The 25,805-nt window shown below is 37.9% G+C and overlaps 1 protein-coding gene across 4 annotated transcripts in view; it reads left to right on the top strand.

The window, feature by feature from the left end:
• The first annotated feature begins 1,629 nt into the window (after positions 1-1,629).
• Positions 1,630-25,805, top strand: part of WDR41 (WD repeat domain 41) — a 185,375-nt gene continuing 161,199 nt past the window's right edge. Inside the window, exons 1-2 of one of the 4 annotated variants that reach the window (XM_063724149.1) lie at positions 1,638-1,778; positions 2,635-2,763. In XM_063724149.1, coding sequence (XP_063580219.1) covers positions 1,740-1,778; positions 2,635-2,763 — 168 coding nt within the window. In that variant the 5' untranslated portion in view covers positions 1,638-1,739. Of the gene's footprint in view, positions 1,779-2,634; positions 2,764-25,805 lie in introns of all 4 variants that reach the window. The other 3 variants (XM_063724152.1, XM_063724150.1, XM_063724153.1) reach the window with 3 other exon arrangements.

The following is a 25,805-nucleotide window of genomic DNA, read 5'->3' as shown; positions in this document are numbered from 1 at the left end:
TGTTTTTATTCCCACAAAAAGAGATCATCCTTGTCCTCTGATGAGCACAGTGCTCACTTGGAGTAAACTAGTCACCCATGGGAAGCTAATTACCTTTTCCAAAGAACTGGGGTACCGTGTAATGTCTTCAAAAAGGTAATTTAGTGAATGATGCCCTGTTATCTTGGAAGAGTTAATATGCCACTTTCAGAAACTCCAGTGACTGGATTGTCTCCCACAATGGAAGGAGGAGCACACACTTGCCAGGAAACCAGCTATCTTAGATTTCCCTGTTGGAAGACTTAAGAGCTTCATTTTCATTTTAAACCTAGTGGTTTCTTTGAGAACTGGTTGTATGCCATAAGCCATTTTAGATTTGAAGAGTGATGATGAGAATTTTCTCCTTAGGCAGAAGAACTCCAGAGGAAGACCTTGAGCTTCTGATAGGGGTTGTTTTGGGTTCAGGTTAGGAGAGCGTTGCTTCTCAGGGAGGGAGGTTGTTTATTTTTTAGTTACAGAAGAACAATCCTTGTCCAGTCATGACTCTGCTATATTTGGGGACCCAGAAGAAATGCATGGTTTGGAAAACATAGTTAAAGTCCTTGATCTGCCGTTACCTGACCGTGTTTTTAGTTCAGTCACGTAGCAGTTGTGCACTTCCATTTCCTCATCTAATATCTGAAGTTATTTCCCAATGCCGACCATTTCTAGTAATGAATAACTCTACATTGCTGACTAGTGTGGGGCAACTCAGTTTATTTTATTTTATTTTATTTTATTTTTTGAGACGGAATCTCGCTCTGTCTCCCAGGCTGGAGCGCAGTGACGAGATCTCGGCTCACTGCAAGCTCCGCCTCCCGGGTTTTACGCCATTCTCCTGCCTCAGCCTCCAGAGTAGCTGGGACTACAGGCGTGCACCACCTATGCCCGGCTAATTTTTTTTTGTATTTTTAGTAGAGATGGGGTTTCACCGTATTAGCCAGGATGGTCTCGAACTCCTGACCTTGTGATCCGCCCGCCTCGGCCTCCCAAAGTGCTGGGATTACAAGCGTGAGCCACGGAGCCCGGCACAACTCAGTTTAAACATAATCAAATGCCTGGACTGGTCTTTGTCTAATCTGTTTCTTTTTAAGGCATTGTCCCTTTTTTTTTAACCTGGAGATAGGGGCTCTGATTCTGAGTCAAGTCAGCATTGTGTTACCGTGGTGAAAAGGTAAGCTCATAAATATCAATGCTCTGCTGAAGAGTTGCTGCCACTGACAACATCATTAGCCTCCTTGTAATAGGACCCAGGGAAGGGATTGGGACTGTGTAGGAATTGTTTTCCAGAGTAGGAAAGAAAGAGTGGAACATGCTAGGATATAACTTCTTATAGACAAACATGGCTGTGCAAAAGAATCCTGATTCCTGTCCTTAAACAATTAGTGCCATGGGGTTTGCATATCATCTAACTGAAAAGGAGAAATTAGAAAATAGACAACCTAGACATATACTCATATAGGAAGCACTCAGTAAATTTTGGTTGGATTAATTAGATTCAAACAGTACCAGTTTCTTGTGTAAACTTAGTGGAACAAATGGCCAACGACTTAGAAGCCTGAGGGGGCAGTTCCAGCATATTTATTTCGTTGCCAAGGCAACACCAGGTGTTTGTGACCACATGGGAGAATGAAAAGAATGGGCAGCCTAGTGGTTGCTCAGGTGAGCGTAGGTACACAGACCAGGAAGTATCTCTGCTCCTAACCTCTCTTTATGCATGCATGAAGGCTAATTGTTCAAGTCCAGGGGAAACTGGTGAGGTATGTGAAGTTTTTGTTGGGCCTTCAGCTTTCTTCATCCCCCAATATTTTCAGGGTCATAGGACCTTATCTTTCAAAGTCTTTTCCCCTATTAAAACGGGAAATTTCTGGGATCATTTACATTTTGACTAAATAGACTTACAACAATATGCTAACTTTCTATTTTAAACTCTTTAATTTTAGTATAGAAAGAATATTTTTATCTTAATTCATTAAAATAACTTTTAAGCAGTAAGAGGCAAGTAAGGGTTATGTTGTGGGTGGAGTTTGCACAGGGGCATTCTGCAGTTTCAGGAAATTATACCACACCTGAAAAGAATCTACTTTAATTGTTTGGGAATGCTCAAGGAGCCGGAGCAAAAGGGGTGAAGAAAATATTCTTTCTTTGGGAGGTGGGAACACAGGTATTTGTTTTCTTATTATTTACATTGTATATTATATATATATATATATATGCTTATTTCTTGGACATATTTCACAATAAGATAAGAAAAAAAGTACCAGTAGTAATTTCCTCTTCGCTTAGTGTCCCCTCTTTAAACATCTTTACTAGAGTGATAGCCTACAGGTTCCCCGAGGGATTGATTGCCTCACAGCTGCTAAGTATACAGAGGCACCTTTTAGCATTGCTGACTTCTCCTATGCGAAGCCCTGGGCTCCGGAGTCACCTCTGTTTCCTGGCTTTCCAGTAGGACTACCTAACCCTTGTTAAAAAACCAAAAAACAAAAAACACCCCTTTTCCTTTCCTAGCTCTAGTCCTCTGCTTTAAAATTCCCAGGGTTCATTCTTACTGTGTAATATCCTGCCCTGAATTTTCTTCTTCCTTCCTTATGGTAATCCTGTTGTTCCCTCTAGACAGGTAGTCCTCATCCTCCTGGCCCCCGGTCTCCACTGCATCAGAAACACCTGGACTTGGGGTCAGGTCTGGGGAGAAGCAGCAGCTGGACATGTTGCTCAAGCTCCTCTCAGATAATGGGGGTGAGGGTAAGACGGAAAACTGGGGGGTCTCTAGGGGTGTAATACAGGAAAGTCTGCCCTGGAACACCCAGGGATAGGTTGAGACGATGAAACCTGAGTGTGGGGAGAATCAGATTCAGGACTTTTGTTTCTTAATTTGTGTGTATTGATGATTAGTTTAGCTATTTTTCTGGCCTGAATGTGTGGTATCTGACACTTATTAGATGGCAAAAATTATTTGTTGAATAAATGATCCTGGAATGGTGTGAGGGAAATGCAATATCAACTTTGACTTTAGGTACCAGAAAAGTGAGAGAGGAATCAAATGATTTTCCATGTAAAAGTAAAAATCATATTGATGTGAGCTGCTTATGTAATCACCATGAAGCAATTACCATGAAGCAGTTATATGTAAAATAAAATACTTTCAAATGAACTTTGAGTTCTATTTTGTAACAGTAGTAAATTCTACTAGTGTCAGGTAGGCTGTATCAAAGTGTAGAAAGGGAGGTTACTGGTCATCTAATCTTATTGTTGCTGGTTAAATTCTTCACACAAATTATAGACCAAATTGTCATTTAGCATAGCTTATGGACAGGATGCCCACCACCTTCTATGGGATCCCATTTCTTCTAAAACGTCGTTATATCACACTGAAACCATCCCCCTTCTGGCTTATCCTTGATGTCCCACAAAGCAAGTCTTCAACCTTTATTGCTTGACAGGTCCTCACATGTTTAAAGACAGTTTTCTGGTTCCCCTTCTTTATTAAGTTCTGTGAAACAATAAGGGGCTACGGTCATAGGCACTAAAGTTCCCCAAGTCATCAAAAAACTTGTTTAGGCTGAGTGTGGTGGCTCACGCCTGTAATCCCAGCACTTCAGGAGGCCGAGGCAGGTGGATCACTTGAGGTCAGGAGCTCAAGACCAGCCTGGCCAACATGGTGAAACCCCATCTCTACTAAAAATACAAAAATTAGCCAAGCATGGTGGTGTGTGCCTGTAATCACAGCTGCTTGGGAGGCTGAGGGAGGAGAATCACTTGAACTCAGGAGGCATAGGTTGCAGTGAGCTGAGATCGTGCCACTGCACTCCAGCCTGGGTGACAAAGTGAGACTCCAACTCAAAAACAGAAAAAAAACAAAACAAAACAAAAAAAACTTGTTTAGTCATCTTTAATAAATAGAAGACAGATTTTATCCATAAAGAGCATCAGAGTGTTCATACACTTTTTCCTATACCAGACATTTAGAGCAAGTTATTCTTTTAAATCAGTATTTCTCAGGTCCTGGGAATGGGGCTTAGGAATCTCATTTTATAGTTTGAGAACCATTGTTTCAATTGCTTCACCTGTCCAGGGGAATTAAATATGATTGATGCTAACCTCAGGAATGGGTCACATCTGGAAAGCAATGTTGAGCCTTTCTGGCCTCTCAGCCAATGGCCTTGGAACAACGTTAAGTCTTTTACTGACTGAATATTAACATTATTCCTCATTAGCTCTCTTATTCTCATTTGCAAGCTTTCTTTTCCCTTCTTTTTCTTAAGTCATTGATTTCTCAGTTCTAGTTACATCTCCCTCTGCAGCCCACGACTGGAATTCTTTCAGCCTCCGTATCCTCAGCCCTCAAGTTGCCACTCATATGAGTAGTTATTTGCTTCCAACATTCAAGTTTTATGAGACTATTCCTACACTCAGTCCTTTAAATTGCATTGCCTTTCAACCTTTGTTTATTTTTTCTAAAACTTTACTTACATACAAATGTTCAAAATCCATTTATAACCTGTTGCTCCATCTGGTTATTTTCATGGGTTATGTTCCCTTTCAATCCTTTGACACCTACCTACGTAATATTTTAGTACTTATGACCAAAAACATAGATGGCATTTTGTATTTCGTTTTGCATTTTGCTTCTGTTTATTTTCTATATCGGTATATATCTTCATATGCATAGTTTTAATGACTATGATATTTGTTTATAGCTTTCTCTGATTTTTAAATATTACCTGTTTATTTAAAAAATTGTTAAATATAAACATATTTATTCACTCAAAATATATTTGAATGTCTGATTCTATAGATGCTTGCCCAGAGTTAAGCACTATTAAGATTTAATGTATCTCTCACTGTGTGTGTGTGTGTGTGTGTGTGTGTGTGTGTGTAGATGAGAGAGACAGAAAATTATTTTAAAGAATGTTTTGTATATAACAAGTCTTCTAAGTGAAAACACAACAAATGAAAGTCTTTCACTTACTGCAACGTTGTCCAATATGGTAGCCACCAGCACCATGTGGCTATTTAAATTTAAGTTAGATAAAATCAATATTTCTCTTCCTCAGTCACAATAGCCACATTTTAAGTGCTCAAAACCCACATGTGGCTTGTGGCTATTATACTGGATATCATCGCAAAAAGCTTTATTGGACAGTGCTGACTCAGCATTCTAGGCTAAAAAGATATAGAATAAAGTTGCCCTGCTTCTTGCTGAGTTTCATGGGCCCACATTCTGTGCTTTAGCTGTGGAATAGAACAATGGACGTGGACAGTGAGTGTCCCTGAAGGCCGCTGAAGAAACGCGTGTAAGTAGGAACTTGGCCTAGTCCTGAGATTTCTATCTGGATTTTAATGTAAAAACATTTTTAATGGGATAGGATGGGGAAGAAGAAGAAAGTCTTAACTACCAAGGGAATAGAATGAGAGGGGTGTGTAGTTTAGGTCTGATATTTCTGTGCTTGCTATACACCACTACTAGAATCCATGCTTCGGTGATTTTCCGTCAGTGGTAACCAAAGGCGGCTTTTTAATCTAAGGTTTTAATGTATCTGTATGTAAATGTTTGGGCTGTGGCTTGGTCATTTAGAGTGGGTATATGAGGGATGTGGTAAGAAGTGCAAGAGGAGAGAAACTACGACGTGAAGTAAATGTATGTGTATGCAACACACACACATACATGCACACTAAGATTTTCTCCAGCGATGTCATAGCTGTTTCAGGAGAACAAGTGTCTCACCACTTACAGCTTGTCCAGTGCCTGATCTGAAATTAGCCTCACTTTCTCCCCAGGGCATCCTTAGTTCCCTGCAGATCTCAAAACCGGTTATACATCAATACTCTGTGGACCTGGTCAGATGTGCTGCTACATTAATTATAATGCAGATCATGGTTGTGGATTCTGTATGCAGATGTGCATGGAAAGCCTGCAGATGTGCACAAAGAAAAAGCTGTTGAAAGGGCTTAAATACATTGCATTGGTGCCAGGTATATTTATCACAGGCTAGTTACTGAGAGTGCTGATGGATTTATTTCATGACCTGTGTGGTGTAAAGCATGCAATGAGGAGAGACTAAACTGAGTTGGTAGAAAAAAATATATACATATACCTCCTATCCCACCCCAACTTCCCCCACCAAAAAAAAAAAAAAAAGACAGAGTGGGTTTATATAAAGTTTTGAAGTTTCAAATGATGACTTAAAGGTAAGCAATTTAATTTTACTTTGGAGACTTGCAGTAATTTTATTTTATTTTATTTTATTTATTTATTGTTTTTTCTTTGAGACAGGGTCTCACTCTGTCTCCCAGGCTGGAGTGCAGTGGTATGATCTCGCCTCACTCTAACCTCTGCCTCCTGGGTTCAAGTGATTCTCCTGCCTCAGCCTCCCGAGTATCTGGGATTACAGGCACATGCCACCATACCTGGCTAATTTTTGGATTTTTAGTAGAGCCAGGGTTTCACTATGTTGGCCAGGGTGGTCTCGAACCCCTGACCTCAAGTGATCCACCTGCTTCAGCCTCCCAAAGTGCTGGGATTACAGGAGGCATGAGCCACCACACCCGGCCTTTTTTTTTTTTTTCTGGACTTGCAGTAATTTTAAAAACTGAGATTTAGAATGATAACCTGGTGTCTTAGTTGCTGGCAATATTGGAAAATCACACAAACTCATTATTGCCTTGGTTTATGGTATTGACAATGAGAGGCTATTATAGTAACCATCAATTTTTTAAATTATAAAATACTTCAAACATATTCAAATGTAGAAAAAATAGTACAATGAACTACCATATCCATCACCTAGATTCAATAATTGTCAAGGTTTTATCCTATTTCCTTAATTCATTCTTTTTCCCATTTTAAAAAATCTGTTGTAGTATATTAAAGCATATCTCAGACATTATAAATATTTTAATAAACATCTTTAAAAATATGGACAAATATGCCATTTGTACCCAATAAAATAAATGATATATTTTTAGTATTTAATCCATAACCAAATTTATTTGACTATCTCAAAAGTGTCTTTAGAGTTAGTTTGAGTCAGGTCCAAACGAGGTCCATACAACAGAGTTGTCTTAAGACTTTTTTCTTTTTTAGACAATTCAGTGACATTAATAAACTTGTAGAGTTGGGCAACTATCATCATAATCCAGTTTTAGAACATTACCATTACCCTTCAAAATTTCCTCCAGCCCATTTGCAGTCGATCCCTGCTCCCACTTTCAGCCTCAGGCAGCCACTGATCTTCTTTCTATTTGTATACATTTTACTTTCTAGACATTTCATAGATTATGTCTTTTAAAATCTAGCATAGTTTCCTCCTCTCTTCCCTCTTCCTCCTGCCATGCACTTATTGTTCTTTAGAATGCCCTGTTTTCTGAACTTTTCTGTTTACTTCTTTCTGGTGTCATTTAACTTGTTCCTTTATCCCCTTCTTCTCCACATTTCTTTTAAATGGAATTAGGTACAGAAGAGCACCATCCAATAAAACTTTTGCAGTGATGGGAATGTTCTGTATATGCACTATGTAATGACTACATGTGGCTTTTGGGTACTTGAAATGTGGCTGTTGTGATGAAGAAGCTGGTTTTTTTATTTTACTTTTTAAATTTAAATATCCACATGGGCCATAGTAACTGTTAGATACTGAAGCCTCTACAGGCTTAATCAGAATTAGGCCCAATGTTTTTGGGCATGAATACTTCATAGATTCACATCAGGAGGCAAGTAATGTTTGCTTTTCCTACTTCCAGGGTTCTGATGTTGAAGTGGTAACAGCTTGATCTCCATTGTAACAATTTCCTATCAACATTTTACAATGGAATATTATTTGGCCTTAAAAAGAAGGAAATTCTGACACATGCTACAACATAGATGAACCTTGAGGACATTTTGCTGTATGAAATAGGTCATCTCAAAAGGACAAATACTGTATGATTCCACTTACATTAAGTACCTGGAGCAGTCAAATTTATAGAGACAGAAAGTAGAATAGTGATTGCCAGGGTTGGTAGGGGGAGAATTTGGAGTTATTGTTTAACGGGTGAGTTTCAATTTTGCAAGAGAAAAGAGTTAGTGGATGGCTGCCATTGAACTGTAGGCTTAAAAATACGTAAGGTGGTAAGTTTTATTTTATGCATATTTTACCACATAAAAAAGTAGTTCCATAAAGTTTCATGTGGGCAAAGTCCTGATTGGATTTTGCCCACATTTAAGTGAGAATGGAAGCAGTAGAATTGGAGAATATAAATATAGGCAATTATTTGAAAACTTAAAGTATATACAAAGTCAGCAAAAAGTATTGTAAAATCCACTTATATGCTACTTAAAGATAAGCATATACTTTAAGTTATTTTATATATTTTCCACATGTATGAGTATATTATTAAAGAAATTTACATCATTTCAAAAATCCATAGGGAATATTTACCCCTCTTCATTATCCTGAGACACCTTAAATGTGTTTAAACCACACTTATCTTGGAATGCCATATCTGGAAGAATCATACAGAGGATCTAGATTAAATTAGAGGATGACACAGGGTCCAGAGGTTGTGTTTACTCAAGGTAAGTAGTGCTAGACCTGGCAGAATGCCTATCCAATTTGATGTTCTTATCACTGCACTCAGCTGCTTCTAGTAACCCTCTTGAAAACTTGTTCTACCTCTTGCTTTCCCTGTATCTTTCAGTGTCCTCATTATTCATCTAGCTACCAGGCTTAAAATATGGAAATAATCATTAATTTCTATTCTCCCTTCTGCTTCTGTCTCACATCTAATAACTTAAGTCCTGTGGAAGTTTTCTTTGTAGCATCTATCACACCTTCCTCTATTTCCTCATTTTAGTGATGCTACAATTGATCAGTGGGTTCAAGTGTTGATAGCCTTACCTTCATTGTTCAGTTCCATATTAACTTTTTATCTAATAATAGTTTGATCTAATATCTAATAATAGTTTGATAATATTACTCTTATCCTAATTCAGAGCCTTATTGTTTCTTGCTCATCCTCCTGAGCTTTTTGCTTTTCTCTCCATGTGTACTACTGCTTGGTTTGTCTTCTTAATCTATCCTTCTAATCGTGTTTGTGTCTTACTCAAAAACTTCTCCATGGCCTTCCCACAGAAGTCACAGTTTGGTAGTATGTGACCTGCAAACTTATCGTGAGTTACTGGCAAAGTGCTTTTTTTTTTTCTTTTTGATTGAATGCTTTGGGGCAAGGCATGACCTCACCTCAGGCTGCATGATATCCCATTGCTTTTTTTAAACTTTTTTTTCTTTTTCTTTTCTTTCTGACAGGGTCTCACTCTGCCATGTAGGCTGGAATGCAGTGGCACAATCATGGCTTGGTGCAGCCTCAAACTCCTGGTCTCAAATGATCATCCCTCCTCAGCCTCCTGAGTAGCTGGGACTCCTGGTGTGTGCTACCACACCTGGATAATTTTTTCATTGTCTGTAGAGACAGGGTCTCGCTGTGTTGCTCAGGCTGGTCTTGAACTCCTGGCCTCAAGTGATCTTCCCTCCTTGGCCTCCGAAAGTGCTGGGATTACAGCCACCACACCCGGCCTCTATTACATTTATCTAGCTCAGTCACTCCAGCCATTTACACTTCCTGTTTGTTCCTGTATCCATTTGAGTTGGCCATCTTTCCTGATATTTAGCATGGTGTTCAATGCACTAAATAATGTCTGCACTCTATTTTCCCAACTTACTTTCTTTCCTCCCCTGTAGGAAGCCTTTTTTCTTTTCTTACCCTACCTCTCCTTTTCTCACCCCTTACCCTCATCCCAATACCTTGCAATCAGCTTATCAGACACCTTATGACCAGTTTCTGGCTCCATGTGTTAAATGAATGGGTGGATGAGCTTTTCTGGCACTAGTTAGGCTCATATAATCTCTGTCTTTGAGGAACTCATAGACTATGCAAAATATTGGTGTGTAAACAGCTAATTTTGATAGCAGATAAAAAAGGGTAGTTATAAAGAGGGATGAATTCTGCTTGGAAAGTATGAACGGCAAATTCTGCTTGGGAGGGCCACATCTTCTAGCTTTCCCTAACTGCTCCAAATCATTGACTTCTTTCTTTGTTCTTTGACCATACCATTTCTTAACATATACACACACACTTTTTTTTTCATTCTTTATATTTCCAAAATTAGATGACAGTCTTCTTGAGAACAGTAATCACATTTGTATTTTATTTACCTATATCCTTCCCTGCTTATGATAGGTTCTCAAGTGTTTGTTTAAAGTCTATCAGTCAAAGTTTTTTTACCTATCATATTGTTTTAAGCACAAAGTTTTATTGGACAGATAATGGAGACTCACAGGAAATGACGGGAGGCCCAAGGAACAGGCTTAGAAAATGGGCAGGAACCACAAGGGCCCTAGAGACTAGGCAGCCTTAACAATCTGGCCAGCCAGCTGCTGTGTCTGTGGATACTGCCATCTTCATGCATTCCTCCATCAACCAGTCCTATCTGAGCCTTTGTCTTTGGGTCATTCTCCCAAACTCCAGAGTTCTAAGCAGCTCTGCCCTTCAGGGAGTACAGAAACAAAGGATCTGTCCCTTTTGGTCCCGTAGAGCAAAGCCTCTCACAAGACTATACACAAAATGGATTCCTCTAAATAGGAAGAGGATTTAATATTGGGCAACTTCCACCACACGCCACCCCCAGAGGGAAACAACAACAAAATACCCACTACTAATGAATAAAGTGTATGTAACCCCTGCTTTGGGAAATCTGTCAGAGAAGTGATTTATGGCGAGAATCCTTGGGCGTGTGGAGTGATAGGGAGAAGAAGGTCAGTGGTGAAGGCTTTGAGAATTTAGGGCAGACAACAGTAAGGAGCAGACAGAATGTGTGCTAACACAGCAGAAGCAGAAAACTGTCCAGGTCAGACGAGGATCCCAAGGACAATCTTCATCATTTTATTTAGGGCTGGTTCAATCAGTAGCATTTTTGTCAGCTCATTAGGAGGTAAAAGTTGACTTATCAATTTGGAGAGAGTAGAATGGTTAACAATTAAAATATAAAAGAGTCTATAGTAGAAAGCCTTCCTCCCACCTCTGCCCCCATACCAAAATTCTCCTTCTTAACAGGTAGTCATTGTTATGTTTCCTGTGTATCCTAGAGATTTTTTAAAAATGCATTAAGAACCAATTTGATTATATGTTCTTTCCCCTTTTAGTGCACAAATGGTTACATTCTGTTTCCCTGTTCGGTACATTACTTTTTTCATATAGTGTACATTGGAGAGATTTCTACCTCAGTACATAAAGAGCTTTCTCATTTTCTTTACAGTTATGTAGTATTTCATGTATGGATGTAATATAATCACTTGAGTCCCCTATTGGTGATCATTTAGGTTGGTTTTGGTCTTTTCCTATTATAATTATGCTGTAGTGAATAATGAACATTTATCATTTCATGTGCCTGAATATATTCATTGGATAATTTCTAGAAACAGAGTTGCTAGATCAAAGACTTTTCCATTTTTAATTTTATAGATAATGTCAAAACATCCTCCATAAGGGCTTAACAACTTAAGGACAAAATGTCCTCCACAAGGGCTTAACAAGCCCCAATAGCAATTTATGAGAATGCCAGTTTGCTTAAGACTGAGGATGACTTTTAAAGATTGAGCCTTGAAAGACTATATTTTCAGAGATCATTTCTTAGTTTATTACTAGAGAAGTTTCTCTGAGCATGTAAAGCACCAGAACTAGCTGAGAAAGAAATCAAGAAGGCAATTCCATTTACAATAGCTAAAAACAAAACAAAACAAAACAAAAGCAGGAATAAATTTAACCAAGGAGGTGAAAGACCTCTACAGGGAAAACTACAAAACACTGATGAAAGAAATGGATGAGGATATAAACAAGTGGAAAGACATCCCACGGTTATGGATTGGAAGAATTAATATAATTAAAATAACCATACTGCCTAAAGAAATCTTCAGATTCAATGCAATCTGTATCAAAATAGCAATGTCATTTTTCACAGAAATAGAAAAAATATCCTAAAATTCATATGGAACCAGAAAAGAGCCTGAATAGCCAAAGCAATCCTGAGGAAAAAAGAACAAAGCTGGAGCCATCACACTACCTGACTCAAAAATATATTGCAAAGCTCTATTAACCAAAACAGCATGGTATTGGTATAAAAACAGACATATACACCAATGTAACAGAATAGAGAATCCAGAAATAAATCCACATATTTATAACCAACTAATTTTTGACAAGGGTGCCAGGAACATATACTGGGGAAAGCACACCCTCTTTAACAAATGGTACTAAGAAAATTGGATATCCACATGCAGAAATCAAACTGGACCCCTGTTTCTTATTATATACAAAAGTCAACTCAAGATGGATTAAAGACTTAAACATAAGGCCTAAAACTATAAAACTACTGGAAGAAAACATAGAGCAAACACCTCAGGACATTGGTCTAGGCAAAGATTTTATAGCTAAGACTTCAAAAGCACAGACAACTAAAACATAGACAAATAGAACTATATTAAACTATTATGAAAAGCTTCTGCATAGCAACAGAAACAATCAACAGTGAAGAGACAACCTGTTGGATGGGATAAAATATTTGCAAACTACGCATGTGAGAAGAGACTAATAATGTCCAACACATACAAGGAACTCAAACAACTCAATTGTAAAAACCAAAAACCATAAAATCCCCATTGAAAAGTGGGCAAAGGACATGAATAGACATTTCTCAAAAGAAGTCATACAAATGTCCAACAGGTACATGAAAAAAGGCTCAACATCATTAATCATCAGGGAAATGCCAATGAAAACCACAATGAGATATCATCTTACCCAGTTAGAATGGCTGTTATTAAAAAGACAAGGGCTGGGCGCAGTGGCTCATGCCTGTAATCCCAGCACTTTGGGAGGCCTAGGCGGGCAGAACATGAGGTCAGGAGATCGAGACCATCCTGGCTAACTTGGTGAAATCCCGTCTCTACTAAAAATACAAAAATTAGCCGGGCGTGGTGGCAGGCGCCTGTAGTCCCAGCTACTTGGGAGGCTGAGGCAGGAGAATGGCATGAACCCAGGGGTCGGAGCTTGCAGGAATCGAGATTGAGCTACTGCATTCCAGCCTGGGCCACAGAGCGAGACTCCGCCTCAAAAAAAAAAAAAAAGAAAAAAAAATAACAGATGCTGGTGAGGATGCAAAGAAAAGGGAACTCTTATAGATGGTTGGTGGGAATATAAGTTAGTACAACCACTATGGAAAACAGTGTGGAGATTTCTCAAACAAACAAACAAAAAAAAACTAAAAGTAGAACTACCATACAATCCAGAAATTCTACTACTGGGCATTTATCCAAAGGAAATGAAATCACTGTATCAAAGGGATACCTGCACTTGCATGTTTATTGCTGCACTATTTATAATAGCAAAGATATGGAATCAACCTAAATGTCCATCAAAGGATGAATAGACAAAGAAAATGTGCTATATGTACACATTGGAATACTATTTGATCATAGAAAAAAAAATCATGTCATTTGCAGCAACATGGATCTAGAGGTCATGATGTTAAGTGAAATAAGCCAGGTACTGAAAGACAAGTATCACACATTCTCACTCATATGTGGGAGCTAAAAAAACTGATCTAATGGACATAAAGAGTAGAATGGGCCAGGCACAGTGGCTCATGCCTGTAATCTGAGCCCTTTGGGAGGCCAAGGCAGGTGGATCACCTGAGGTCAGGAATTTGAGACCAGCCTGACCAGCATAGAGAAACCTCGTCTCTACCAAAAATACAAAATTAGCCAGGCGTGGTGGCACATGCCTGTAATCCCAGCTACTTGGGAGGCTGAGGCAGGAGAATCGCTTGAACCCATAAGGTGGAGGTTGCAGTGAGCCGAGATCATGCCATTGCACTCTAGCCTGGGCAACAAGAGAGAAACTCCATCTAAAAAAAAAAAAAAAAAAAAAGAGTAGAATGATAGATACCAGAGGATGGGAAGGGTGGGGATGAAGAGAGGTTGGTTAATGGGTACAAATATACAGTTAGATAGAAAGAATAAGTTGTAACGTTTGATAACAGAGTAGGGTGACTGTAGTTAACGACAATGTTTTGTATATTTCAAAATAGCTATAAAGAGGACTTGAAATGTTCCCAGAACGTAGAAATGGTAAATACTTGAGGTAATGGATTCAAACACCCTGACTTGATCATTACACATTCTATGCATGTGACAAAATATCGCATGTGTTACATAAATATGTACAAATATTATGTATCAATAAAAAATAATTTAAAAGTTTTTAAAAAAGATTCAGCCTTGACGTTTATGAATAGGAAAAGGAGCTGGGGAGGAATTACTTTTCACTTTATTTCCATTCCATGTCTCTGAGGGAGGCACCAGGTAAAGAGAGATGAGCCATTGGGTGGTGAACTTGAAATGAGGGTGTAGCTACATTTAGAAAAGTAGCTTCATATTGAAGCAGCAGAGACTTTCCCTCCCACATCCTTAAGTGCCAAACCCTTAGTCAAATTGTAGTGAAAGTTTTCTACAATGCATCTTCAAGCTAGTTTTCTCACTCTCTAACCTCCTTGCAGTCTAAGTACTTCATTTATAAACAATACATTTAAAATTAATGTTATTTATAGTTTCTCTGCTTTACTGACATCCTTGCAACTCTTTCTAATGAAGATTTTGAGAAAATACTATGCTATTATCCCTCTAGAAAGTCAGAAGGAAAGCAATGGACTGATTCCCAGTAGCTGAAATAAAATGATTTTCATCTTTCAGGCCCACTTTAGTTCGGGGTTCATCTCAGGTAGGTATATCTCGACAAAATAAAAATTTAATAAAGGGTCAAGTTTTTACTCTAAAATTTTTCTCCTGATGATTTAAAAAACTATTTTAGGCAATAGTACTATTCCCACAAATAGTACTATTCCCCAAACTTTATTATTTTATTAGTTTCATGTTTCAATTTTGGCCTTCAGTTATAATTCCTTTGGTTTCAAGACAAACATTTCCCATAGTCATCTTTATGAACTTCCAGAACTCTAGTGTTTGAATTTTTCTTGAAGACCTTTTCTTACTATGATCTTCTTGAACTTACTCTGACTTAGATGATGACTAGATACACACTGTTTATGGCCTTACACACACACACACACACACACACACACACACACACACACACAGAGTTAGATAATATAATTTTAATTATGTGAATTTTTTTTTTTGTTTTTGAGACAGTGTCTCACTTTGCCATCCAGGCTGGAGTGCAGTGGTGTGATCTTGGCTCACTGCAAACTCTGCCCTCCGAGTTCAAGCGATTCTCCTGCCTCAGCCTCCTGAGTAGTTGGGATTACAGGCGCCTGCCACTGCCCCTGGCTAATTTTTGTATTTTTAGTAGAGACGGGGTTTCACCATCTTGTCCAGGCTGGTCTTGAACTCCTGACCTCATGATCCACCCGCCTCTGCCTCCCAAAGTGATGGGATTATAGGTGTGAGCCACTGTGCCCGGCCTCAACTATGTAAAATTTTTATTTTTTTAGATATACAGCTCTGAGTTTTGGCAAATGTACATAGCCAAGTAACTACCACCACAATCAATATATAGGATATTTTTATCACCTCCAAAAATCCCCTTATGCCTTTTCGTAGTCAATCCCTTCTCCCTGCTTTCAACCCCTGGTCTATTTATTGTTTCTAAATGTTTTGTCTTTTCCAGAATAACAAATAAGTGAGATCATTCAATATGTGGTCTGTGAGTTTAGCTTCTTTCACTTAGCATGAAGGTTTTAAGATTCATCCAAGTTGTGGCATGGGTCGGTTTTTTCTTGCTCAGTGGTATTCCATTGTATGAATGTACCAAGGCTATTATTTTTAGTGTGTGATTCTGAAGAGTGATTTGAGTATATTGGTAAGGCTTGAGTACATAGATCAGTAATTTCAATTAATCCATGGTCAAACCCATGTTTGACCTATGAATGTTTAGTAGTACATTCTGGCACAGGGGTTTTAAATTTTCTTCAGGAATAGGCGATGTAGAAGACATCACTTCAGCTATATCTGGAGGCATGAGGAAGGAGAATGCCATGATCCACAAGAAAATGTTACAGAATAATATGTGACCATAACCACAAAACTTGGAGTTTCTCGATGAACTTGTCTTGCTCTTTTCTATATTATCGTTCCTCTCTAGTGCCACTGTGGGCCCTTGACAGTTATTTGTTGAGTAAGCAGAACCATCCCAAAATGCAATCAGACTGTGGCTTTAACATATCTTGCCCCTAAAGCATAGTGCTTTTAAAACCACTGTGTACTTTATTGGATTGTGTGTTCTCCATGCCACCACCTCCCACCACCAACAAATAGCTGTAAAGAAAGAGAGCTAGCCTCTTACATTAGCATTTTCTTCTTTTCATCACCAAATGCTAAAGACCCTTTTTATTCTTCACCTCTTTTCCCACCATGGGACCCTGTATATTGTAATATTTTACCTATCATATAGCATTTATTAACTAAATAATCTCCTCATTTGGAAAATCAGTCAAGGAATCTTGCTAGATAGCTGTCTGTGTACCTATCTATGTATCTGATATTAAGAGCTTCCAGGCAGGGCGTGGTGACTCATGCCTGTAATCCCAGGACTTTGGGAGGCCAAGGCAGGTGGATCACCTGAGGTCAGGAGTTCAAGACCAGCCTGGCCAAAATGGTGAAACCCCATCTCTACTAAAAATACAAAATTAGCCAGGCTTGGTGGCGGACACCTGTAATCCCAACTACTCGGGAGGCTGAGGCAGAAGAATCACTTGAACCCTGGAGGCAGAGATTGCAGTGAGCCGAGATAGCGCCACTGTATTACAGCCTGGGCGAGAAAGAGAGACTCCATCTCAAAAAAAAAAAAAAAAAAAAAAGAGCCTCCGCTTAGCAAGAGATAGCCATTGTAAATGCATGGAGTAGACATAATTCTATCAATAGAAAAAAAAACTTATGTTTTAGTTAACCTCATTGAAGGAACATATGCAACTGGTTTTAGGCTTTTTAGAAATATTAATAATAGCTTGAAGTGCCTCAAGCTATTCCTAATATTTCTAATATTAGTAATTGCAAATCCCTAAAGGTCTAAAGACTTCAAGTTTGAAATTACTGTGTTTTCTTTTGTCAGGAATGCCTGATCTAAATATTAGCCAAATGCTATGAGAATCTTGACTTATGGCTTCCTTGACTTTGGCTTCCTTGACTTGTGGCTTCCTTAAGGCCATAGGAATTTAAAATACTTCAGGACAGACTTTGGCTTTATGTTTCAGCTCTCAGCAGCAGCGTTAACATTGAATCATAATTGTCTGTGCAAATCTAGGTTGAGCCTATGAACAAGCAAAAAATACTGCATCAGACTGTACTTTTCTATTGTTAATGTCAGACAACTCAACTCAAGCTAAGCTACAAAAAAAAAAAAAAAAAAGGAAACTTACTGATTCACGTAACTTCAAAGGCCAGCTTGGCTTCAGGCATTACTTGATTGGAGCTCAAGTGTTGTTCACTGAGCCTAGTTCTTCCTTCTTTGTCTCTCACCTCCAACTTCTGCTGTTTGTGTTCTGTTCTCAGGCAGGGTCTTCTCTGCGGTTCTAGGATGGCTGAAGCAGCTCCTGTCTGCATCTTTTCAGGTTTAAGTCCAGTGGAAAAGAGAGAGGCTTTTCCCCAAGATTCCCAACAAGAATTCCATTGACTCTCATTGGCTCTGACTGAGATATGTGGTCATCTTGTACAAGGGAGTAGTATGTCCAGGGAAATGATGCACTGATTGTTTAGGCTTAGGCCAATAAACCCAGGTCTGAAGATCTATCCAAAGCGTATGGACTGATAACTGGGGAGGGACAACTTTTGATATTGTTATCAAAGGTAGATGGAATAGAAGTATGATAGCCCAATACCAACTGTCTAGACACTAGCATTTAACCTGTGCTTGTTATTTTCTATTTGCTAGGCAATGTGCTAGATACAATCACAAATGTAGTTTCCTTTAATTTTATTCCCACAATGTCTCTATGAGATAGTTTCTTCTCTCTCTGTTTTACAATTGAGGAGATTATCTGAGAGGTTAAGTCACTGCCCAATTTCATTTCAGTGGTAATTGCTGGGACCAGGATTCTAACTAAAGTCTTTCTGAATCCAAATGTGGTGTATTTCCCATCACCTCCTCTCTGATGTTCAAAAAATACTCTGAGTGATAGTTGCAGCATCACTAGAAAACGATTGTAACCTCTTTAAGTTAAATTATTTCAAAACACTCATCTGGATGTGTTTGAAAAATAATGTTACATTATTTTAAGCTTATTCTTTGTGTAGGTTCATATGGGGTACATTCATTCATTCATTCAATAAATATTTGTTGAGTGCCTATATATGAGTCGGGTACCACCCTTGGAACTGAGGATAAAGCAGTGAACAAAACAAATCTATTTCAAGGAGCTTACATTCTAGTACAGACAAAATACATAAAGAGGTATATAATATCAGGTGATCATGAGATTTCCCTTTACTTTAGATTACTGAAGGTGCTCAAGCCCTCATAGGTATTTGCTGCTGTAGGCAGAACTGTGAAATTTCATCCACAGTTTGCCTAATCGCGACTCTGATGAAACTACTTACTGAGGGCCAAACTCAGATCAGGGCCAGAAACAAGGTAGAGAACTAAATAAAGAAACTATCTAAAATCAGTCAAACTGTAAGGAAAGCTAAATGAATTAAACACTCATTAATATTCAAAGTACCTTTTCCTCAATTTTCTGGATTGTTTTTAAAGAGTTATTCTCCACTTTCCCCTCAGCCATTACCTTCCCTCCCTGTACAAAGAATTATAGGCTTATTAGAGCAGTGGTTCTCAAAGAGTGGTCTGCAGACATCTGTGGGTCCCCTCCCCTTTCAAGAGATCCAGGAGGTTAAAACCATTTTCTTGTCTTTTTTTTCTTTTTCTTCTTCTTTTTTTTTTTTTTGACGGGATCTCACTCTGTCACCCAGGCTAGATTACAGTGGCACAATCATGGCTCACTGCAGCCTCAACTTCCTAGGCTAAAGCTATCCTTCCGCCTTTAGCCTCCCAAGTAGCTGGGACTACAGGTGTGCACTACTATGCCTGGCTAAATTTTCTGTATTTTTTTGTAGAAATGGGGTTTCGTCATGTTGCCCAGGCTGGTCTCAAACTCCTGAGCTCAAGCAATCCATCCCCTTGGCCTCCCTCCCAAAGTGCTAGGATTACAAGCATGAGCCACTTTGCCTGGCTTTACCATTTTCATAATAAGACAAGATGTTATCTACCTTTTTCACTGTGTTGACATTTGCCGTGATGGTGCAAAATCAATGGTAGATGAAACTGCTCATGTTTTAGAGTGAATTAATACAGATGGCACAAAACTGTGCTAGTTGTTGTTGTATTTCTGCTCGCAGTAGAAAAAGAAGGCAGGTGTAGTGGTGCCTGTAACCCCAGCTACTTGGGAGGCTGAAGCAGGAGGATAGCTTGAGCCAAGAGTTCAAGACCAGCCTGGGCAGCATAGCAAGACTCCATTTCAATTTAGAAAAAGTTTAAGAACAATTTTGATGAAGCACTGAAAAAAAAAGTCTCAAAGTAATAGTAATAATTTTTTTTTTCCCAAGTTGGAAACTGCTTCTACTTAAAAAAGAATTCAGCCAGGCGTGGAGGCTCACGCCTGTAATCCCAGCACTTTGGGATCACGAGGTCAAGAGATCAAGACCATCCTGGCCAACATGGTGAAACCCCGTCTCTACTAAAAACACAAAAATTAGCTGGGGGTGGTGGTGCACACCTGTAGTCTCAGCTATTCGGGAGGCTGAGGCAGGAGAGTCACTTAAACCTGGGAGGTGGAGGTTGCAGTGAGCCAATATCACACCACTGCAGTCTAGCTTGGCAACAGAGCGAGACTCTGTCTCAAAAAAACTTCTACAGTTTAGATCAGGATTAAATGTTATATTACTGTAAAGACAGGCAAAATTAAGGATGGTCTTACAGTGGTAAAATGGAGTCGTTTTGTTTTTTATCAGACTGAATGATGGAATTTGACCAATAGGTTATGGCATTAAGCCCACAGCCAGTACTTAGAAAACAACAGAGGTAATAATTAAGAAACGTCTGGATTCCCAAATTTCATAAAATAGCATCGTATTGCTCAGGACCACTGGCATTTAAAGAAAAAAATAAACATTCCACAAAATTGTCTATTTTCTAGTTAAACTGATGTTCCATAACTGTATCTGAAAAGCTAAGTTGTAATTTTGAGGACACCATGGATGAAAGAGAAAAAAATTACTACCACTAGTAACAGATGTGAAATTACATTAGATAAATATAATCATTAGTTTCAGTCTCACCCTGGTTAATTTGTTTGTGGAAATGTGCAACCCATTATTCATTAGATAATTTTTCACACATTGATTAGAAAGCCATGTCGAATTGTGACCCTGCACATTTGGGCTTACCTATCTTGCAATGAAGTCTACCACTTACAATAGTGGAAATGGGGGACAAAATGTTTATCTCAAGCTGATTTTGTGCCAATAAATAAAGTAAATCAATAGCCAGTGAAGTGTGAACAACATTTCTCTGCTGTATAATATGGTTTTGGGGGCAATTTGACATGCTACAAGGGGAAACAAGGGTCTTGAACAGAAAGGTAATAAAAGCAAATCATGCTGGTAACTGTTATTGAGGTCCTGTATTTTTCTATACTTGGGCAGCTTTAAGATGTGAAAAATAATGCACATAAAATTATAAAAATACTGAGGCAACTCTCCCCCATATTTATAAACATTCTTTCTTATAGTTGAACTTGATTTTATCGGTCATGCACTCTATACCTGCGACAAATCTTTTCTATTTTCTATTTGATCTAATTTAGTACACAAATTCAAATACCTTTAAAGAATTTATAGCAAATGAAGCACAAAGACCTTAAATTTCAAATAGATTTTGTTAGCAGTCAGTAAGATCTCATCTGAATTTTACTTTTCAATATTCAGATAGCTACTTACAGTAATCAGAAACCTCTCAAATTAAAAAATGTTTTCTCTCCTCTGTAAAAAGCTTTAGGGATAAACCCTTATTTCCTAATCTTTCACCTTTCTTACTATTTCGGACCCTGCAGAACCATAGATGTCTTCTTTATCCAAGCCCATGAATCTATTTTCTAATGCTCTGAAGGAGAATAGTGATATAAATGCATTTATAAAGTGTATCTTCTTGTCAGTTGGAACCTCAGATGTTGTCTTTTAAATTAAGATGAAAGTAACACCTTTTTCCACATAATGCAGGCTGCATTCATATAATTAATGGTTAATTAAAAACAGCTTTTTTTTTCCTGCAACTCAGACAGTGAAGGGCTCTGTTATGTTACCATAGAAAGGAGAAGGTTGGGCTGTTTGGTTTCTAGAAGGAGGCTTCTAGCCTGTTAATCTAAAATCATAGCCAGGGAAACCTGCAGATTCAAAGAAGAAATGGTTACTGGTGTCATAGAAACAGTGTTTTGCTGCCCAAGTGTGTTATTTCCTTGATAAATTCTGTATACCATTGTTAGAAATTTTAAAAATCATGGATCACAGACATTTTTATAATGTATGCCAAGATGTATTTAATTATTTATTTTCTTTTTTATTTTTTTATATATATTTTTTATTATTCTTTAAGTTCTAGGGTACCTGTGCACAACGTGCAGGTTTGTTGCATATGTATACATGTACCATGTTGGTGTGCTGCACCCATTAACTCATCATTTACATTAGGTATATCCCTTAATGCTATCCCTCCCCCCTCCCCCCACCCCACAACAGGCCCCGGTGTGTGATGTTCCCCTTCCTGTGTCCAAGTGTTCTCATTGTTCAATTTCCACCTATGAGTGAGAACATGCGGTGTTTGGTTTTTTGTCCTTGCAATAGTTTGCTGAGAATGATGATTTCCAGCTTCATCCATGTCCCTACAAAGGAGATGAACTCATCATTTATTTTCAATGACTTGATTTATGTGAAGAGTCCTGAAAATTATATCTATCTATGTATCTATCGTCTATCTAGCTACATATCTATCTCTGATTTTGAGGTAATCCTCCCCCCTTTTTTATTTGGACAGGGCTTCAGTCTACTATAGATTAATTTTAAAAATCTAGATTTAAGAAGATTTAATATAACTTATGAATAAAATAGACATTCTATTAGCTCTAATTGTCTGTTTGAATGCCAATTAGCAGGAGTATAAGCACTTATGAAATCTAACATAAAAGAGAGACCATGGGTGAAATAGAATGAGGATTAGACTGAAAATCAGATCTGTATTCTAGGCCTTGCTCCATCACTTAAGTCAAGAAATTTATTATTGACTATTTTAAATAGTCAAGAATTTATTATTATTCAAATTTCTCTGTCCATGGACTTATTATTTGTGTCGGCAGATCTCCAGGCCACCCTCAGGTTTCTTGGTGGGTTAGATGCGTAATCCTTCTGTTCTTGGTGGGTTAGATGCGTTCTAAGTCTCTTCCAGCTTTAATATTCTATGCCTATAATATTTTTATAAACTAGCTCCATATTATACATGGATGAATGAACTTTGTGACTCAGATAATAGTTTATTTTTATAACTGCTTTGTTTACATTTACTATATTATAAACATTTTCTTGTGTTCTTATATATTATTTTATATTATTTATAATGACTGTATCATATTCCATTATATGGATTTACTGTAATTCATTTAATCATTCTCCTGTTGCTGGACACAATCAAAGCTACCATCATCTCTCTTTTGTAATGCTGCCATAGTTTATTACTCGGTTTCCCCTTTTCCACTCTTGCTGCTTATAGTCTATAATTTCTGTAACCAAATAAATCTCACTCTCTTTCCCTCTCTCTCTCTCTCTGTCACTGCCTCTGTCACTCATGGCAATTCAGATACAACATTCCTCTGCTGAAAACTCTCCAAAGGCTCTGATCATCCTTAGAGTAAAACACAAAGTCATTATGTGGCCTACAGAGCATTGTGTAATCTGGCACCTGCCTACCTCTGGAACCTTATTTCTAATACTCTCTGCCTCACTGCACTCTACCCACTGTTCTCCTGGCTGTTTTTCAACTCTCTGAGCATGTCCCCACCTCAGGGCTTTTGCTCCTGGTGTTTCCTCTGCCTGGGACTCTCTTCTTTCTGATATTCATGTGATTTGTTCTTTCAATTCCTTTGGGTCTCTTACCTGGGAATGTGGGTCACGACAGTTAGTTTATTGCTAGCAATGTGATTTATGGTGAACACCTGTTTTTGTTCACCTGTGGCCCTAGCCATACCACATTAGTTTGACCTCTGAGGTGGAGGGAGTGGAAACTGATTAGCTAAGGTCAATCACAAGGGTTCTCCGTGCCTATGTGACTGACTTTCCAATAAAAACACTGGACACCAAGGCTCAGGTGAGCTTCTCTGGTTTTTCTCATGTTAGCAGTACTTTGCGTGCACTGAAAACATCATTGCTGGGAGAATTAAGTGGTGTTATTCCAACTACACTGAAAGAGGAATCCTGGTTTCCTCTTTTCCAAACTGAAAGATTGATCCTGGTTTCTCCTGGACACTTCTGTTGCCCTTTTCTTTTGCTGATTTTAATTTGTATACTTTTGCAGTCATAAACTGTAATGGTGAGTATAACAGCTTTTCCAAGTTCTGAGTTCTTCTAAGGAATCATCAAACCTGAGGGTGGCCTGGAGATCTGCCGACACAAATAATAAGTCCATGGACAGAGAAATTTGAATAATAATAAATTCTTGACTATTTAAAACAAGGCAAGAAAGAAAAATAAGGAACAAAGAACAAATAACACAAGTAGAAAATATAAATTAATATGGGAGATTTAGACCCAGATATTATCATAGTTACACTAAATGTAAGTTGAATAAATGAAAGATAAACTATCAGACTCAATTTAAAAAAATCTAACTATATGCTGCTTATAGTGCCATACCTTAAGTACAGGGACATGAAAGACTGAAAATAAAAGGATAAGAAAAGATATTTCAAGTAAATATAATACACAAGAAACCTGGTAACAGTAATACCAGATAAAGTAGACTTTACTAAGACAAAGAAGTTCATTTCGTAATGAAAGGCCAATCCCACATAGTTCTAAATTTGCATATTCTTAATAACATGGCCTCAATACGTATCAAATAAAATATATAAAAATAGAAATAGATAATTTCACAATCATAATTGTAGATCAGTATACTTCACAGTCACCAATAGAGGAGGCAGGGAAAATAAGTATAAATATAAAAGATTTGAACAATCTTAATTCAATTGATATAATTACAATCAGTATTTAACAACCTAGAATGTACATTCTTTTAAGTGCATATGGAACACTTACTAAAATTGATCATATGGTGGAACATAAAGCAAGTTTCAGCAAATATCAAATGACTGAAATCTTACAAAGTCTGTTTTCTGACCATTGCAGAATTAAAGTAGAATTCAATAACAGAAAACTAGTAAACCTCCAAACATTTGGAAATTGGATAACATTTTCTGTATAACTTAAGGGTAAAAGAAGAAATCAAATTGGAAATTAGAAAACATTGAGCTATACAATAATAAAAATACAGCAGATTAAAACTTATGAGATACAGCGAGAGCCAGGCTTAATGGGATGCTTACAGCTCTAAACACATATATTGGAAAAAAGAAAGGCTGGCTATCAGCAAATTAAGTATCTATCTCATGAAATTAGTAAAGGATCTGTGAATTAAACCTGAAATGGAATAAGAAAAGTAATAAAAATAAGAACAGAAAGCAAGAGAACAGAAAACATAGGTACAATAGAGAAAATAAATACAGCCAAAAGTTGTTCTTTGAAAAGGCTAATAAGTTTGATTAACTCCTGCTAATACTGATGAGGAAAAAAACAGAGAAGGCACAAATGACCAATATCAGTAACAAAATGAGACATTGCTATAGATCCTAATTATTGAAAAGGCAATAAGGAGGATGTTATATATATTTATACCTTAAATACAAATGTATACCTAAACATTTGAAAATTTCAACAAAAGTGAAAATTGCTTGAAAAAACTTAAGAAAATGGAATCAAGGAGGAATAAAAAATTCAATTTTATTTTCTATTAAAGAACTTGAGTCTAATGAGAAGAACCACTCAGAAGGAAAAATAAAGTTTCAGATGACTTCTCTGGTGAATTCTTCCAAACATTTATTTCCATTAATATTTAAAGTAGTATTTCCAAACATTAGGTAATCCAAGTCTTAAATAAACTTTTCCAGAAAACAAAAAAAGAGGGAGCACTTTCCAACTCATTCTATGAGACCAGCATAACCTTTCTAACAAAACCTGACAAAGACAATACAAGAAAGGAAAAATACAAGCCAATCTCTCTCATTAACACTGCAGTGAGAAAATATTTTACTTAGCATGAGTTGTTGCCACGACATCTGTCAAGGGGAAAGGGAGAAATATAGACCTGTTTCAAGGGAGGACTCCTCCCTTATCACACAGGCCACTAGTTCTACTAGCTGCTCTTCCCCTTGCTGTCCTGAGCAAGACTCCTTTGCTGCCAGCTATTTTATCTAACACAGCTCACTCTCAGTTCCCCTCTGCTCTTCCTCTTTGTCAGCTCTGACCTAGTTTCCCACTACCTTTTACTCAAAGTACCCAATTAAAGTTATCTGTGGGAAGCCCTATCCTTCGTGGCTTGTAAGGCTGTTTTGTTTTGTCCTCTTTCTCTCACCCCATGTGCCATCTGTG

The sequence above is a fragment of the Pongo abelii genome, chromosome 4 (genome assembly GCF_028885655.2).
Source record: "Pongo abelii isolate AG06213 chromosome 4, NHGRI_mPonAbe1-v2.0_pri, whole genome shotgun sequence".
Classification (NCBI taxonomy): domain Eukaryota; kingdom Metazoa; phylum Chordata; class Mammalia; order Primates; family Hominidae; genus Pongo; species Pongo abelii.
The sequence above is the reverse complement of the archived record's forward strand: the minus strand, read 5'-3'. Positions and strand labels throughout refer to the sequence as shown.